General features: G+C 53.7%; 1 protein-coding gene across 1 annotated transcript; it reads right to left on the bottom strand.

The window, feature by feature from the left end:
- Positions 1 to 2,169: 2,169 nt before the first annotated feature.
- LOC129200321 (ankyrin repeat domain-containing protein 20B-like) lies at positions 2,170 to 18,408 on the bottom strand. Its single transcript, XM_054811648.1, has 15 exons — positions 17,978 to 18,408; positions 17,194 to 17,308; positions 16,775 to 16,948; positions 16,581 to 16,687; positions 16,002 to 16,142; positions 15,532 to 15,680; positions 15,316 to 15,377; positions 15,033 to 15,058; positions 6,870 to 6,957; positions 6,664 to 6,741; positions 5,463 to 5,615; positions 4,507 to 4,676; positions 3,430 to 4,308; positions 2,349 to 3,030; positions 2,170 to 2,236 (listed from the first exon to the last, which is right to left on the bottom strand). Exons 1-13 carry the CDS (start codon positions 18,187 to 18,189, stop codon positions 4,158 to 4,160), a joined length of 1,626 nt encoding a protein of 541 aa, XP_054667623.1. The 5' UTR covers positions 18,190 to 18,408; the 3' UTR covers positions 2,170 to 2,236; positions 2,349 to 3,030; positions 3,430 to 4,157.

The following is an 18,408-nucleotide window of genomic DNA, read 5'->3' as shown; positions in this document are numbered from 1 at the left end:
CCCCTCTTCCCTCCAGGACTTTGTCCCATGGTATTCTACCAAGCAGATCCTGAAGAGGCCAAAGTTGCTCACCTGAAGGCCAGGGTAGTGAGCTTGCTGTGCACCCTCCTTGCTGCCCTGAGGATCTTGAACTCCACCATTTCATGGTCGCTGCAGCCAAGGCTGCCCTTGAGCTTCACATCCCCTACCAGGCCCTCCTTGTTGGTGAGAACGAGGTCCAGCATGGCACCTCTCCTTGTGGCCTCCTCTGTCACCCTGGCCAGGTGGGCTGTAGCAGACCCCCGCTATGATGTCCCCTGCCCTAGTGCTCCCTTTAATCCTGACCCATAGGCTCTTGGTCAGCTCCTCATCCATCCCCAGGTGGAGCTCCGCGCACTCCAGCTGGTCATTGAAGTAGAGGGCAATGCCCCCTCCTCGCCTGCCCTGCCTGTCCTTCCTAAAGTGCCTGTACCCTTCCATCCCAACACTCCAGTCATAGGAGCTATCCCACCGCGTCTCTGTAATGCCAATAAGGTCACGGCCTTGCAGGCGCGCACGCATCTCCAACTCCTCTTGTTTATTCCCCGTGCTCCGTGCGTTCGCGTAGAGGCATTTCAGTTGTGCCCCCAGTGAAGCTGACTTACTGGCTGGAGTGGCTGGGATTGTTGTGATGTATTCTCCAGTGTTTCTCTGAGTCCCTGCTCATCAATCCCCAGGCTTCGAGTGTGCTGCAGTGTGTCCAGCACGTCTCTGAGCAGTAGGCCGAGGGCCCTCACCAGCACCCCATCCCTCCAACCTGGGCACGTCGTCCCACAGCGTGTTGCAGGCAAGCCTGATGTTATCCCCCTCCCGCTTCGGGCCTAGTTTAAAGCTCTGTCGATGAGCCCCGCTAGTTCCTGGGCAAAGATTCTCTTTCACTTTGAGAGAGGTGAATCCCATCAGAGTTCATTAAGGCTGGTGCCGTGTAGGCCGTCCCACTGTCAAAGAACCCAAAGTTGTGGCGTTGACACCAGCCACGGAGCCACGTGTTTATGGCCTGTGCCCGCCTGTTCCTCCCAACGGTGCTGCCCTCCACTGGCAGGAGGGATTCCCCTGTTCCAGTTCGTGCCCACTTCTTCATGCCTTTCCCCTCAGCGGGCTACAAATCCATCAGATCCCCACGGGATCTGCAAAGCTTCCGTGGCTACCGGAAGCTCGCCCACCACCTTCTGCCCAGACCACCAGGAGGAGTGCTCTAAAAAGGCAGGAAGAGCCTGGTAACTGATTAGTAGTAGTAGCACTAGTGCCTGATCTGAGCACAATTGTGGTTCAAGCCTCCCCCGAGGAAAAGGACGCGGATGCGTGCTGCCTCTTGGAGATGTCTGCAGGACTGATTTTCATTCAGAGCGAGGGCAGAGAGAGATGTGCTAACTGCCAGCATAGGAAGAGAGCCTGAGTGAGCCTTCAAAAATCGGACTCTCCTCATCCAAACCCACTAGGTCCGAAGCACTCCAATTGTGCAGCAAAACTAAGACACGTGCTAGATGACAGAGTTTATTAAATACCAAGCTGCAACAGAACACTTGGAATTAGATGCAGGGTAGTCGCTGCAAGAGGTGGAAGGCAAAGGTTTCCAGGCTTCACTCATCTCCCTGTGAGCACTCTGTTTCCTGGCACTTCCGCTGCTCCAGCATCATCTCAGCGCTAACTACATCGGAGGTTCAGCTGTGACTGGCGAAGGGCAGGAAAAGCAAAGGCTGCGTGTTAGTTTTACAGCAGGCTGGGCCAAAGGTGCCACTGGAAAGTGGATCCTGGAAATACAGCACTAGCGCACAGATCCAGATACCGAAAACCAAAGACTCAAACATGTCAACAACAAAGTTGTAGCCTATGGGCTACAGACACATGTGGAAAATGGCATTACATGGAGATATGGATCCACTTGTTGCAGTTCTTGTGTTATTTTCTTGTGCAGTTCTTTCTCCCATCTCTTTTAGACTGCTCTGTTTGGCTCTGACCTACCATGGCAGTCCCACGCAATGCGGACAGCTTTTCTCACAGGTCCTGCTTTTTTCTCATCCACTGCCTGTGGTTTTTCGACTGCATCTCCAGCTGTTGAGAAATAATGTCACCAACTTGTAGGCAGCAAAAGAGAAGGAACTCAAAGAGAGAGCTCTAAAGTTACTCACATCTGTGGGAATCCGTAAGGTGGGGGGGCCATCGAGACTGCATTTGTCACCTGCTTTTTCGTATGAAAATCTTGATGTATGGTGACCGGCTACAGCCAACAGGAAATTAGCAACATGGAAAAAAACCGTAGGAAAAGAATCATACTGGTTCCAGCAGAAAAAAGTCATCACCTCAAATCCACTGAGCAAAGCAGAGCTCACCTTTCTTCTTAGTTTACCAACTTGGCTGGCCACCTCCGAACAGCTGTTATTCATCTCTCCCTGGAAACTGAGCTGGGACTCTTTCTCTCTCTCCTTCTCTGCATATGCCTTTACCTTTGCCCGAGCTCCCTCCAGAAGCATCTTCAACCTGCACAGCAAATCAGTGAGGAAAGCGTGAAGCAAAGCAACAGTTGGCCTTTTTCACGTACTCTTACGTAAGCAGCACAGCCATGGCTTGCTTCATCTGTAGTGTGCTTGAATTGCAGGCCAGGAATTGCTGAGGACAGCCAGCACTGCAGTGCCAGTCATCACTTGGAAGGCCCAAAGTTTACCTGAACAGAGGAAGAAAAGACTTCCTTCCCTCCCAGGAGAACTGCAGGCCGCCTGATTTTGCAAGGCCTTTTGCAGCTTTTTCAAACCATAGGCTCAGGCACAGAAGCACTTTGCAAGATTGAACGCGAGGCTTGAATTTGCTCACAGACGGTTATGTACGTGCCTTTACATGAGATTTCAGTAAAGCTTGACTTCCACTCAACATGATACTTCTTTAAAGCACTAAAAAGCCATGCCTGGTACGTTCTTCCTTCAGCGCACTGTTTCTCCGCCACATTTCCTCCAGAAGCGCTTCTGATCGGCGTTTCATCTCGACCAGCTGCTTCACTTCCTTGCTTTCACTCCCACACTTTCAAAATAGGAAAGATACGTCACACACGGAGTGCTGGAACAGGATCCATATGCAGAACGTGCAGACAGCGTTCTCCACGAGGAAGATAACACGGACCTCCCAAGTGCAGTCTCCTCTTGCAGCTCTCAACCACAGATCTCTCTCCTGTCCACAGGACAGAGCCTACCCATCAAAGGAATGGGGCTAACGACTGCAAGAGCCCGCATATTGTCCACCAAGCAGATTCAAAATCCAGTAGCACCAGGGGAATGAGGCGGCGTATAGACCTTTCCCCTGAGGGTGCCCTGCCCAAAACCCTGGGGGGTTCTCCACAGCCCACCCCATCTTTTCATAGATTACCTGCCCACAAGAAATTGCAAGACTAAAACCAGTCATTCCCAGAAGCCGTTCATATACCTGCTGACGTTGGTGTTCCTTTGCAGTCCGTTTTGTCTGAAAGCCAGGTATCAAGTTCTCCGGGCCATTACGAGCCTACAGCAGCGTTAAAAGAAGAGAAAAGAACTCATGCTAGGACTTTCCCGACTGAAGGTCACACCTCGGGGCCTTTCTTCTTCTCTTGCCAGCATCAGTGCAACGCCACAGTTGCCTGCCCTGCAACGCCACCCAAGCACAGCACACAAAATACTGCCTATGGAGGTGTCATTCCCTTATTAGTTGCGGATTTTCTTCTCTGGAGGTCTTCTCGTTGCATTATGGACCCACACCCTCTGGCCAACGAATCCAGAGTCACTAAAACAGGAAGGTGACCAGAGTCCAGGCAAGTGAAGAATTCCTGTCACAGTCTGACGATGCCAGTCAGGCCTCCAGGATGAAGCGCTCTGCACCACCAAAAGAGCCCAAGGAAAGTCCGCAAGCAAAGCTACCAAATCCCTCTACTGCACGACTGTCTTAAGTGCTGCCTGCGGTCTCAACCTCGCAGCTGGTCGAAAGCAGCAAATACTGCAGCCAGTGCATTAGCGTCAACTCCTTGACAAAGACGGCGTTAAGTAGGACTTGCTACAGTCTCATGGGACAACTCCCAAAGCCAGAAAGCTGGGGAATGGGCCAGCAGGACTTTCAGAGCAGCCTATAGTCAGTAGAACAGAGGAACTGATCTCTCCTGGGCTGTCCGGGAAAACCTCATCTTAAGAGTGGAACTGGGCTCTGTAGCTCATGAAAAGGGAAGGCTCTGACTGCCTTACTGTGGCAGAGGCTTGCAGATCTTTCTGAAGGGCTTCGATGGTCTTGGCTTGTTGCTGGGCTGTGGCTTCCAGCCTGGCCTTTCCAACTTGGAGCCTGAAAAAGAAGTACAGGCGTTACCCCCGAAATCCACAGGAGCACAAATCCCCAAAGAAGCGTGTGAAAGAACCTCATCTAAACCAAAAGCGTGGTTGAAAATCATATACTATTGTCTCAGTGGCGTGCAAAACAGACAGTCCTATTTTCACACCATCACAGAAAGCGAGGCCTTGCTGCACTGTGTTACTTGCTTACCTTTGCATGCGTTCTTCCAGCTCTGGGATAGCCGCAGTTGCGGAAGAGGCGGCCAGAAGGCCCTGCAGGTTCCTGGAGGTGGTTAGTTCCCTCTTCTTATTCTTTATGGCCTTCTTCAGGAACCAGACATAACACTCAGTCCGGATATGCCGTTCTCTCAGTTCCTGCAGCTGTCAAACCACAACAAGAATCCCCGGAGTCAGCTTAGGTTTGATAAAAAGGAGTGGACTGCTTTGACTCTCACCTTGACTCTCGAAATGTGTGTTACTTCTTTGTCTTTTATACTGGCCCCTCTCCTATGTCTGCATTGATTTCCTACAGCATTTCCTAAACGCTGCCACAACACTCTTCCTCCTCCTCCTCTCTCAAGGACTCCCAACACTCTTTGTAGCCACTTGTTGGCTGCTGCAACACGGTTAGAAGCTCCTGCTCCTACAGTGACTTTGCAACTCCGTAACAATGATGACGTGACGAGGGAATACAAAAAAGCACCAGCGCAACACTCCACTATGCCTACTCTTTCTCTACCAGCACACCCTCAGAGAAAGAAGCAAATTCACCTTCCCCGTGACACTTGAGAAGCAGCTTTTTGGAAGGAATGCACGCACCCTTCCCCAATTAAGGACCAAGTGACTTCACAGTTAGTGACCTTTTTGATTGTAGGCGCCAGGCTTATAAAACAAGGCGAGTCGCTTACATGTCACTCAAGCTACTCCTGTTGCAAAGCTGCCTAGTGCACCAAGACCGCCTTAGCGCAAACTTCCACTGTTACTTCAAGCAGTGCAAGCAGGCGGGCATCAAAGGCAGCAGTGCTGTTCCCTCCCACCCTCATCGCAGCTAGCCACGCATGGAGCCACCCTGGGTTACACAAAACCCCCAGGAAAGGATCAGTTCCCGACTCGGATTTGCTACGAAAAAGGCCTGGGCCCCTGCCAAGAGACAGGCTTCCTCCGTACCTTAGCTGTAGACCTGTCCAGTTCCTTCTGCAACTGCAGCCGCTGTTCCTGCAGGTCCCTGCTGTAGCGCTTCTTAGCTGCCAGTGACGCTTCTGCCAGGGAGTTCTTTCTGAGAGCGTTGGCGAGCTCCTCCTGCAGCTGCCTGACCCATCTCTAAAGAAACGGTGTTCCATGAGCATGGAGAGATCAGTAAGGAGATGACAACGTGAGATATGCTTTTACTCATGCGATTGTATCATTAGATTGGTCTTCAGGGTGGCCAGCAGGTCGAGGGAGGTGATTCTCTCCTCCTACTCTGCCCTTGTGAGACCCCACCCGGAGTACTGTGTCCAGCTCTGGGGTCCCCAGCACAAGGAAGACATGGAGCTGTTAGAGCGGGTCCAGAGGAGGGGCACGAAAATGATCAGAGAGCTGGAACACCTCTCCCGTGAAGAAAGGCTGAGAGAGCTGGGGTTGTTCAGCCTGGGGAAGAGCAGGCTCTGGGGACACCTTATTGCAGCCTTTCCACATAGAACGATGGAGAGAGACTTTTTACCAAGGCCCATAGTGACAGGATGAGGGGCAACGGTTTTAAACTAAAAGGGGGTAGATTTAGATTGGACATAAGGAAGAAATTTTTTGCAACGAGGGTGGTGGGACACTGGACCAGGTTGCCCAGAAAAGTTGTGGATGCCCCATCCCCGGAAGCGTGCCAAGGCAGCCTGGACAAGGCTTTGAGCAATCTGATCTAGCGGAAGATATCCCTGCCCACCGCAAGGGCTTGGACTACATGATCTTTAAAGGACCTTTCGACCCAAGCCATTCTATGCTTCTATGCCTCAGTGAATTCAAAGAGAAGAGATTTTGGCCACCACCAGAAGGCATCTGCAGACATCTTTCTCAGCTGAGCACATCTAAATCATTGTCAGCTCTTCATGAGGCTTTCTCTTTCCTAAGGCACAGAAAAGGCTTAGTATTCTCCTTGGAATATAGGCTGAGAGTCTGCGCACGTGCCTTTTTCCAACCTACTGTCCTCCCTCTTTATGCAGACCTTCTGCTTCACACGGGGAAGGAAATGAGGCCCAAAATACACTTCAGGTCAAGATTCCATAACCTCCTCTCAGCAGCACTCCAAAATTAACTCGGTAGCAAGAACAGCTCTCTGTACAATGACAAGCTCTATTTTCAGGTATCAGCATCAACCTCTGATAGATAGAGTCACCTGTCTATCGCTTTGACAATCCACTTGAGCTGAAGCATCCTGCTTTAGCTGAAGCTTTTCACTCTCCAGTGAAGAAATCTGAGTGAGCGAGAACACAGACAGACAGTGGGGAAAGGAATGCCTAGCAACACTGCAGCACCACACTGCATTTCAGCACAGGGGCCACAGAAGCATGACTTCTGCACGACAGCTGGAAGAGAAGGTACCTCAGAATCAAACCAGGAGTCATCATCCTCCTCGTCTTCTGCTCCTACTGCTGGGCAGACACCTACAAAGGAGGTAAGAAGCACGACGCTGCTGGGAGTGCTTATTTCACTCTGCTTTTCCCCATCGGCTTCACTCCAGAGAAGCTTGCAAAGGTAACCATTTAGTCCGCCAGGAAATTACCATTGCCGCGCTCCCCTGCAACGGACTGTGCGCACGCTCCGTGTCTGTCCGCAGTTGGAAGCACCGCGCCGGCCGACGCTTTGTTAGGAGCTTCGGAATCCGTCTGGGTAATTCAAAAGACACACGTGAGAACTGGCACAGACTCCTTCTCGACCCGTTTCCACGCACAAAGTTCCCGCCTCAGCCAACGCGCGTAACGTGGTATCAGGCAACGGAAAGAACCAAAAGGGCAAACGGGGCCAGCGTGCTAGGCATCTCTGTTGAGCGGGGCTTTCAAAAGGGGCCAAAGTACACCTGCCCAAGATAGAGAGGACCTGGGCAGGAGAAGCCAAGCGTCTGGACTGTAGGCGCTATGGGCAACTATTTGACCCTGACGGGATCTGCAGGAGAGAGCGGTGTGGTGCAAAGCCAGCAATCCTCACAGCGCCAGCCTTGTAGGATTTCAGAGGATTGTAACCGCGGGAAGCTTTACTGCCTCATTCTTCTACTGGAAATTCAGCTGAAAGGCCAGCTGCTAGAAGACCCAGGTCATGAGCCTGACCTCCTTTTGTCCCTGTCCTAACTGAACAGCCTGCCTGCAGCACCGGCACGTCAAGGCCCCAGTTACGAGCGCGTGGCAGAAGCAGCAATAGAGGGAAACAAGCCCAAAAGCAAGCGAGCAGCGTGGGGCCCCAGTGCCTCCTTCAGAGAAGGGGAAGAGTGGCTGGAAAGCTGCGCGGTGGAAAAGGACCTGGGTGTGTTGGTCGACAGGCAGCTGAATATGACCGGCACTGTGCCGAGGCAGCCAAGAAGGCCAACAGCATCCTGGCTTGTATCAGAAAGAGCGTGGCCTGCAGGACTAGGGACGTGATCGTCCCTTTGTAGTGGGCACTGCTGAGTCCACCCCTTGACTACTGTGTTCAGTTTTGGGCCCCTCACGACAAGACAGACATTGAGTTGCTGGAGCGCGTCCAAAGAAGAGCAACGAAGCTGGTGAAGGGCCTGGAGAGCAAGTCTAAGGAGGAGCAGCTGAGGGAACTAGGGTTTTTTGGCCTGGAGGAAAGGAGGCTGAGGGGAGACCTGATTGCTCTCTACAACTAAACTGAAAGGAGGTTGTAGCCCGGAGGGTGTCGGTCTCTTTCCCCAAATAGCAAGTGCCAGGACAAGAGGAAACGGCCTCCGCTTGCACCAAGGGAAGTCTAGATTGGTTCTTAGGAAAAATTTCTTTGCGGAAAGGCTTATCAAGCCCTGGAACAGGCTGCCCAGGGAAGCGGTTGAGACACCATGCCGGGAGGTATTTAGAAGACTGTGTAGGCGTGGCGCTTAGGGACACCGTTTAGGGGTGGACTTGGCCCTGTTAGCTTTACGGTTGGACTCGATGCTCTGAAGGGAAGTCTTTTCCAAGCTAGAGGATTCTATGATTCTACCTCAGAATCAAAAGGAGAGTCGTCCTCTTCCTCTGCTCCTGCTGCTGGGCAGACACCTACAAAGGAGGTAAGAAGCACGACGCTGCTGGGAGTGCTTATTTCACTCTGCTTTTCCCCATCGGCTTCACTCCAGAGAAGCTTGCAAAGGTAACCATTTAGTCCGCCAGGAAATTACCATTGCCGCGCTCCCCTGCAACGGACTGTGCGCACGCTCCGTGTCTGTCCGCAGTTGGAAGCACCGCGCCGGCCGACGCTTTGTTAGGAGCTTCGGAATCCGTCTGGGTAATTCAAAAGACACACGTGAGAACTGGCACAGACTCCTTCTCGACCCGTTTCCACGCACAAAGTTCCCGCCTCAGCCAACGCGCGTAACGTGGTATCAGGCAACGGAAAGAACCAAAAGGGCAAACGGGGCCAGCGTGCTAGGCATCTCTGTTGAGCGGGGCTTTCAAAAGGGGCCAAAGTACACCTGCCCAAGATAGAGAGGACCTGGGCAGGAGAAGCCAAGCGTCTGGACTGTAGGCGCTATGGGCAACTATTTGACCCTGACGGGATCTGCAGGAGAGAGCGGTGTGGTGCAAAGCCAGCAATCCTCACAGCGCCAGCCTTGTAGGATTTCAGAGGATTGTAACCGCGGGAAGCTTTACTGCCTCATTCTTCTACTGGAAATTCAGCTGAAAGGCCAGCTGCTAGAAGACCCAGGTCATGAGCCTGACCTCCTTTTGTCCCTGTCCTAACTGAACAGCCTGCCTGCAGCACCGGCACGTCAAGGCCCCAGTTACGAGCGCGTGGCAGAAGCAGCAATAGAGGGAAACAAGCCCAAAAGCAAGCGAGCAGCGTGGGGCCCCAGTGCCTCCTTCAGAGAAGGGGAAGAGTGGCTGGAAAGCTGCGCGGTGGAAAAGGACCTGGGTGTGTTGGTCGACAGGCAGCTGAATATGACCGGCACTGTGCCGAGGCAGCCAAGAAGGCCAACAGCATCCTGGCTTGTATCAGAAAGAGCGTGGCCTGCAGGACTAGGGACGTGATCGTCCCTTTGTAGTGGGCACTGCTGAGTCCACCCCTTGACTACTGTGTTCAGTTTTGGGCCCCTCACGACAAGACAGACATTGAGTTGCTGGAGCGCGTCCAAAGAAGAGCAACGAAGCTGGTGAAGGGCCTGGAGAGCAAGTCTAAGGAGGAGCAGCTGAGGGAACTAGGGTTTTTTGGCCTGGAGGAAAGGAGGCTGAGGGGAGACCTGATTGCTCTCTACAACTAAACTGAAAGGAGGTTGTAGCCCGGAGGGTGTCGGGCTCTTTCCCCAAATAGCAAGTGCCAGGACAAGAGGAAACGGCCTCCGCTTGCACCAAGGGAAGTCTAGATTGGTTCTTAGGAAAAATTTCTTTGCGGAAAGGCTTATCAAGCCCTGGAACAGGCTGCCCAGGGAAGCGGTTGAGACACCATGCCGGGAGGTATTTAGAAGACTGTGTAGGCGTGGCGCTTAGGGACACCGTTTAGGGGTGGACTTGGCCCTGTTAGCTTTACGGTTGGACTCGATGCTCTGAAGGGAAGTCTTTTCCAAGCTAGAGGATTCTATGATTCTACCTCAGAATCAAAAGGAGAGTCGTCCTCTTCCTCTGCTCCTGCTGCTGGGCAGACACCTACAAAGGAGGTAAGAAGCACGACGCTGCTGGGAGTGCTTATTTCACTCTGCTTTTCCCCATCGGCTTCACTCCAGAGAAGCTTGCAAAGGTAACCATTTAGTCCGCCAGGAAATTACCATTGCCGCGCTCCCCTGCAACGGACTGTGCGCACGCTCCGTGTCTGTCCGCAGTTGGAAGCACCGCGCCGGCCGACGCTTTGTTAGGAGCTTCGGAATCCGTCTGGGTAATTCAAAAGACACACGTGAGAACTGGCACAGACTCCTTCTCGACCCGTTTCCACGCACAAAGTTCCCGCCTCAGCCAACGCGCGTAACGTGGTATCAGGCAACGGAAAGAACCAAAAGGGCAAACGGGGCCAGCGTGCTAGGCATCTCTGTTGAGCGGGGCTTTCAAAAGGGGCCAAAGTACACCTGCCCAAGATAGAGAGGACCTGGGCAGGAGAAGCCAAGCGTCTGGACTGTAGGCGCTATGGGCAACTATTTGACCCTGACGGGATCTGCAGGAGAGAGCGGTGTGGTGCAAAGCCAGCAATCCTCACAGCGCCAGCCTTGTAGGATTTCAGAGGATTGTAACCGCGGGAAGCTTTACTGCCTCATTCTTCTACTGGAAATTCAGCTGAAAGGCCAGCTGCTAGAAGACCCAGGTCATGAGCCTGACCTCCTTTTGTCCCTGTCCTAACTGAACAGCCTGCCTGCAGCACCGGCACGTCAAGGCCCCAGTTACGAGCGCGTGGCAGAAGCAGCAATAGAGGGAAACAAGCCCAAAAGCAAGCGAGCAGCGTGGGGCCCCAGTGCCTCCTTCAGAGAAGGGGAAGAGTGGCTGGAAAGCTGCGCGGTGGAAAAGGACCTGGGTGTGTTGGTCGACAGGCAGCTGAATATGACCGGCACTGTGCCGAGGCAGCCAAGAAGGCCAACAGCATCCTGGCTTGTATCAGAAAGAGCGTGGCCTGCAGGACTAGGGACGTGATCGTCCCTTTGTAGTGGGCACTGCTGAGTCCACCCCTTGACTACTGTGTTCAGTTTTGGGCCCCTCACGACAAGACAGACATTGAGTTGCTGGAGCGCGTCCAAAGAAGAGCAACGAAGCTGGTGAAGGGCCTGGAGAGCAAGTCTAAGGAGGAGCAGCTGAGGGAACTAGGGTTTTTTGGCCTGGAGGAAAGGAGGCTGAGGGGAGACCTGATTGCTCTCTACAACTAAACTGAAAGGAGGTTGTAGCCCGGAGGGTGTCGGTCTCTTTCCCCAAATAGCAAGTGCCAGGACAAGAGGAAACGGCCTCCGCTTGCACCAAGGGAAGTCTAGATTGGTTCTTAGGAAAAATTTCTTTGCGGAAAGGCTTATCAAGCCCTGGAACAGGCTGCCCAGGGAAGCGGTTGAGACACCATGCCGGGAGGTATTTAGAAGACTGTGTAGGCGTGGCGCTTAGGGACACCGTTTAGGGGTGGACTTGGCCCTGTTAGCTTTACGGTTGGACTCGATGCTCTGAAGGGAAGTCTTTTCCAAGCTAGAGGATTCTATGATTCTACCTCAGAATCAAAAGGAGAGTCGTCCTCTTCCTCTGCTCCTGCTGCTGGGCAGACACCTACAAAGGAGGTAAGAAGCACGACGCTGCTGGGAGTGCTTATTTCACTCTGCTTTTCCCCATCGGCTTCACTCCAGAGAAGCTTGCAAAGGTAACCATTTAGTCCGCCAGGAAATTACCATTGCCGCGCTCCCCTGCAACGGACTGTGCGCACGCTCCGTGTCTGTCCGCAGTTGGAAGCACCGCGCCGGCCGACGCTTTGTTAGGAGCTTCGGAATCCGTCTGGGTAATTCAAAAGACACACGTGAGAACTGGCACAGACTCCTTCTCGACCCGTTTCCACGCACAAAGTTCCCGCCTCAGCCAACGCGCGTAACGTGGTATCAGGCAACGGAAAGAACCAAAAGGGCAAACGGGGCCAGCGTGCTAGGCATCTCTGTTGAGCGGGGCTTTCAAAAGGGGCCAAAGTACACCTGCCCAAGATAGAGAGGACCTGGGCAGGAGAAGCCAAGCGTCTGGACTGTAGGCGCTATGGGCAACTATTTGACCCTGACGGGATCTGCAGGAGAGAGCGGTGTGGTGCAAAGCCAGCAATCCTCACAGCGCCAGCCTTGTAGGATTTCAGAGGATTGTAACCGCGGGAAGCTTTACTGCCTCATTCTTCTACTGGAAATTCAGCTGAAAGGCCAGCTGCTAGAAGACCCAGGTCATGAGCCTGACCTCCTTTTGTCCCTGTCCTAACTGAACAGCCTGCCTGCAGCACCGGCACGTCAAGGCCCCAGTTACGAGCGCGTGGCAGAAGCAGCAATAGAGGGAAACAAGCCCAAAAGCAAGCGAGCAGCGTGGGGCCCCAGTGCCTCCTTCAGAGAAGGGGAAGAGTGGCTGGAAAGCTGCGCGGTGGAAAAGGACCTGGGTGTGTTGGTCGACAGGCAGCTGAATATGACCGGCACTGTGCCGAGGCAGCCAAGAAGGCCAACAGCATCCTGGCTTGTATCAGAAAGAGCGTGGCCTGCAGGACTAGGGACGTGATCGTCCCTTTGTAGTGGGCACTGCTGAGTCCACCCCTTGACTACTGTGTTCAGTTTTGGGCCCCTCACGACAAGACAGACATTGAGTTGCTGGAGCGCGTCCAAAGAAGAGCAACGAAGCTGGTGAAGGGCCTGGAGAGCAAGTCTAAGGAGGAGCAGCTGAGGGAACTAGGGTTTTTTGGCCTGGAGGAAAGGAGGCTGAGGGGAGACCTGATTGCTCTCTACAACTAAACTGAAAGGAGGTTGTAGCCCGGAGGGTGTCGGTCTCTTTCCCCAAATAGCAAGTGCCAGGACAAGAGGAAACGGCCTCCGCTTGCACCAAGGGAAGTCTAGATTGGTTCTTAGGAAAAATTTCTTTGCGGAAAGGCTTATCAAGCCCTGGAACAGGCTGCCCAGGGAAGCGGTTGAGACACCATGCCGGGAGGTATTTAGAAGACTGTGTAGGCGTGGCGCTTAGGGACACCGTTTAGGGGTGGACTTGGCCCTGTTAGCTTTACGGTTGGACTCGATGCTCTGAAGGGAAGTCTTTTCCAAGCTAGAGGATTCTATGATTCTACCTCAGAATCAAAAGGAGAGTCGTCCTCTTCCTCTGCTCCTGCTGCTGGGCAGACACCTACAAAGGAGGTAAGAAGCACGACGCTGCTGGGAGTGCTTATTTCACTCTGCTTTTCCCCATCGGCTTCACTCCAGAGAAGCTTGCAAAGGTAACCATTTAGTCCGCCAGGAAATTACCATTGCCGCGCTCCCCTGCAACGGACTGTGCGCACGCTCCGTGTCTGTCCGCAGTTGGAAGCACCGCGCCGGCCGACGCTTTGTTAGGAGCTTCGGAATCCGTCTGGGTAATTCAAAAGACACACGTGAGAACTGGCACAGACTCCTTCTCGACCCGTTTCCACGCACAAAGTTCCCGCCTCAGCCAACGCGCGTAACGTGGTATCAGGCAACGGAAAGAACCAAAAGGGCAAACGGGGCCAGCGTGCTAGGCATCTCTGTTGAGCGGGGCTTTCAAAAGGGGCCAAAGTACACCTGCCCAAGATAGAGAGGACCTGGGCAGGAGAAGCCAAGCGTCTGGACTGTAGGCGCTATGGGCAACTATTTGACCCTGACGGGATCTGCAGGAGAGAGCGGTGTGGTGCAAAGCCAGCAATCCTCACAGCGCCAGCCTTGTAGGATTTCAGAGGATTGTAACCGCGGGAAGCTTTACTGCCTCATTCTTCTACTGGAAATTCAGCTGAAAGGCCAGCTGCTAGAAGACCCAGGTCATGAGCCTGACCTCCTTTTGTCCCTGTCCTAACTGAACAGCCTGCCTGCAGCACCGGCACGTCAAGGCCCCAGTTACGAGCGCGTGGCAGAAGCAGCAATAGAGGGAAACAAGCCCAAAAGCAAGCGAGCAGCGTGGGGCCCCAGTGCCTCCTTCAGAGAAGGGGAAGAGTGGCTGGAAAGCTGCGCGGTGGAAAAGGACCTGGGTGTGTTGGTCGACAGGCAGCTGAATATGACCGGCACTGTGCCGAGGCAGCCAAGAAGGCCAACAGCATCCTGGCTTGTATCAGAAAGAGCGTGGCCTGCAGGACTAGGGACGTGATCGTCCCTTTGTAGTGGGCACTGCTGAGTCCACCCCTTGACTACTGTGTTCAGTTTTGGGCCCCTCACGACAAGACAGACATTGAGTTGCTGGAGCGCGTCCAAAGAAGAGCAACGAAGCTGGTGAAGGGCCTGGAGAGCAAGTCTAAGGAGGAGCAGCTGAGGGAACTAGGGTTTTTTGGCCTGGAGGAAAGGAGGCTGAGGGGAGTCCTGATTGCTCTCTACAACTAAACTGAAAGGAGGTTGTAGCCCGGAGGGTGTCGGGCTCTTTCCCCAAATAGCAAGTGCCAGGACAAGAGGAAACGGCCTCAGCTTGCACCAAGGGAAGTCTAGATCGGTTCTTAGGAAAAATTTCTTTGCGGAAAGGCTTATCAAGCCCTGGAACAGGCTGCCCAGGGAAGCGGTTGAGACACCATGCCGGGAGGTATTTAGAAGACTGTGTAGGCGTGGCGCTTAGGGACACCGTTTAGGGGTGGACTTGGCCCTGTTAGCTTTACGGTTGGACTCGATGCTCTGAAGGGAAGTCTTTTCCAAGCTAGAGGATTCTATGATTCTACCTCAGAATCAAAAGGAGAGTCGTCCTCTTCCTCTGCTCCTGCTGCTGGGCAGACACCTACAAAGGAGGTAAGAAGCACGATGCTGCTGGGAGTGCTTATTTCACTCTGCTTTTCCCCATCGGCTTCACTCCAGAGAAGCTTGCAAAGGTAACCATTTAGTCCGCCAGGAAATTACCATTGCCGCGCTCCCCTGCAACGGACTGTGCGCACGCTCCGTGTCTGTCCGCAGTTGGAAGCACCGCGCCGGCTGACGCTTTGTTTGGAGCTTCGGAATCCGTCTGGGTAATTCAAAAGACACACGTGAGAACTGGCACAGACTCCTTCTCGACCCGTTTCCACGCACAAAGTTCCCGCCTCAGCCAACGCGCGTAACGTGGTATCAGGCAACGGAAAGAACCAAAAGGGCAAACGGGGCCAGCGTGCTAGGCATCTCTGTTGAGCGGGGCTTTCAAAAGGGGCCAAAGTACACCTCCCGAAGACAAGCCCAAAAGCAAGCGAGCGGCGTGGGCCCCACTGCCTCTTTCAGAGAAGGTACCTTAGAATCAGAAGGAGTGTGAACTTCTTCCTCTTGCTGTTCTGCTGCTGCTGGCAAGACACCTACAAAGGAGTTAAGAAGTGCTATGCTGCTTTGCCTGTTTCACTCTACTCTTCCCCATCCATCATGCTCTGCTCTCAAACGAATGGGTTATCATTGTGTTACAGGCAATAGTGATTTTTCCTCATCACCTCCTCCATGGCAGAAGGATCCTACCTGCTCTGGTCATTGCAGGTCCCCCCAAGGGACAATGAGCAGCTGTCCCAGCGCAAAAGCTGTCCAGTACTGCTGGGCCTTCTGTGCCTCCCGCAGAACATTCTCCTGTCATTTCACACCTGATGTATTCCTCCAGTTGCTCAGCAATACTATATACAGAACGAAATATAGAGATATAGATAGATAGATATATATATATAAAGGAAGGAAATGCATTCGGTAAAAATACCGCCACAGGTGTGTGTATGTAGCTTGGCAGCACACAAGTGAATTGTCAGAGTGAACTCTGGGGGGAAGTAGCCCTTCAACATCCAAATCCACGCTTGACCCGGAAAGAGATGCATCGGAAGATGTCACTGAGCCCAGCTTCAACACCTCATTAAACCCCAGTGATGTTACCAAAAAGGGCCGTACATCAGCACGGTCATTCTGAGAATGCATCTGCTCTAATGAGGACGTAAAACACTTACTTGGTGTAAAGCGTTAACTCTCTGGCATAGTGCGTAGCTTGCTTGCCAATACAGTCTTGATGAGAAAGATCAGCACCATGTCGAAGAAGGCTTTTTATTGTATTCATATTCCCAGCAAGAACAGCAATCATAAGAGGGGTCCTAAAGCATCCAAGAGATGATAGGCAAGACATCAGCTTCTGTGGACATTGCATTGCCATTACTTCAGTCCCCCGTTGCTCCCCAAACAATTCATTTTCCCCTCTCCGACAGGCAGAGTGAAAGCACAGCCGAACACATGGAAGCGTTGGAGAATTCAGGTTGGCAGGACCTCAGGAGGTCTCCAGGCCAACCACCTGCCCAGAGCAGGGTGCGTGCGTGCAGGGCACCACAGCCAATGCTTTCTGGCAGTCCTCAGTGTGGAAACTGTCCCCTGAAGTAAGAGAGCGGCCGAGTGCGGGTCTGCTTTCACAAGTCACACAGAAGGAGCTCCTTCCGGGCAGCTCCTGGTTCTTTTTCAAAGCTCATTCCTATGCCTCCCATCAATCCAACTTGGACAACGCTAAGGAGTCTCACGCGCACTTTTGACAAACCCATCACCTTTCATGCTTATCTCGAGCATGCACGTCAGCTCCTTTTTGGAGAAGGAACTCAACCATCTCTTCACAGCGCTCGGTGATCGCAAGAGTAAGCGGAGTGTACCCCAACTGAAAGGAGAAATTATCTCCCTTAGAAGAACACAGGAAGTCAAGCAAGTTTTGGGAAGAGGAGCCTTACCCAAAGTCCAAGCTTACCTCATTCTGAGCATCGATATGGGCATTGTGCTCAAGTAACAGCTCCACTAGAGGTTTGCTAGGAATGGCAGCAGCCATGTGAAGGGCAGTGTTGCCGCCAGCACCTTTGAGGTTGGGTTTGGCACCGTGCTCCAGCAGAATAGTCACACAGTCTTTGTGCTGGTGGTCTACTGCCTGGAAATAAGACACAAAGGAGGAATAACTTCCAACACCTATGTTTCTCTCTGTCAGAACTCCCGCAGCCCCCCAGTGCTGTAAAGTACGAGCGTCTTCAAAGATTAGGCAACATATGCCCCTTCCCTGCTGACTACAGCGTACCTGTTTCTACGCAGGCCTACCTAAAGAATCACGTAAGGTATGTATCACTCAGCGCATAATCGATAAGCCCAACGTACAGCGGCATAACATAGCCCGTGTACCTTCATCAGCGGCGATTTCTTCAAGCTGTCACGAGGGTTTAGCTGGCACTTCTTTCCTGCTAGAAATCGCACAACGTCTGCATGGCCATTCGCGCAAGCAAGATGCAGAGGCGTCCTAGAAATTAAACGTATTCAGTTAACCCAGACAGGCAGCTGAAGACATGGTTTCAGGCTGTTGTACCTGACGCATAGGGCCACAAGCCTCAACTGACAAAAACCAAGCTGAAAGCAAGCTTTCTTGTTCCAGAGCTGGTGGCAGCAATTGCACACCCAAAGCCTGGGGCTGGCTAGGAAAAATCCCCAACACATCCACTGAGTCAGGAGGCATTTGCTCAGCCGGAGTCTATGGGGGCTACATAAATCTACGGAGGCTGTGGAGTCTGCGTAAGCCCCGGGTTTTCCCCCAATCAGTCCTGCACCAGACGTGTCCCAGAGACAGAGGGGATGGCGTTTCTAAAAGCAATGGGAAGGCTGCGCTGTGTCTTTCTGCAAATCCATGCCCTGCTCAAGCAAGCCGCTCAGTCCGGCAACAGGAAAGGAGCCGTCTCTGCTGGGACGAAGGCCTGCTGAGCTCCACAGAAAGTTCGCTACAGGGACCAGGGTGGCAGAGCAGGGCAGAGGGGAGCGTCGGCCGCCTCCTGTCCCAGCGCGGGCAGGCCTCCGGTAGGGCGAGCGCTGTGGAGCCGACCCTGCTCCTAGGGCGCTTGCGACCGTGCTGGGCTTTGCCGGCTCTTCCAGCCGGGGGTGGGTGGAGGCTTTGCTGCGGGCACTGCCCGCCCCTTACTGCTTCTTCGCGTCCCGCCTGTTGATGCGGAGTCTCTGCCACCACCACCAGCGCCGCTGCAGTTCGGCCAGGTCACCGCTGGCGGCCGCGCTGTGCAGCGCGCCCTGGCCCTTCTCCCGGAGCTCGGAGGCCCCGGCGGCGCCGGGCGCGGAAGCGCTGCCGGACGTCGAGCGCTCCCGCACGCTCCTGAGGAGCCCGATGAGCCTGTGCATGCTGCGGCGGGGACGAGGGGAGGGCACAGCCCGCCCCGGGGTCAGTAGCCGCAGGAAGCGCCTGGCAGGCTCTGCCGAGCCCCGGGCGGGGAGAGGGAGAGGTCGGGGAGAGGACGGGGAGAGGGCGAGAAGAGCCGAGAGCCGAGCCGAGAGCCGAGCCGAGAGCGGCGGCCGCAGCTCGCAGCCTCCAACGCTCCGAGCCAGAGAAGCGCTGTCGCT

Source organism: Grus americana, unplaced genomic scaffold (genome assembly GCF_028858705.1).
Source record: "Grus americana isolate bGruAme1 unplaced genomic scaffold, bGruAme1.mat H_5, whole genome shotgun sequence".
NCBI classification, from domain to species: domain Eukaryota; kingdom Metazoa; phylum Chordata; class Aves; order Gruiformes; family Gruidae; genus Grus; species Grus americana.
The sequence above is the reverse complement of the archived record's forward strand: the minus strand, read 5'-3'. Positions and strand labels throughout refer to the sequence as shown.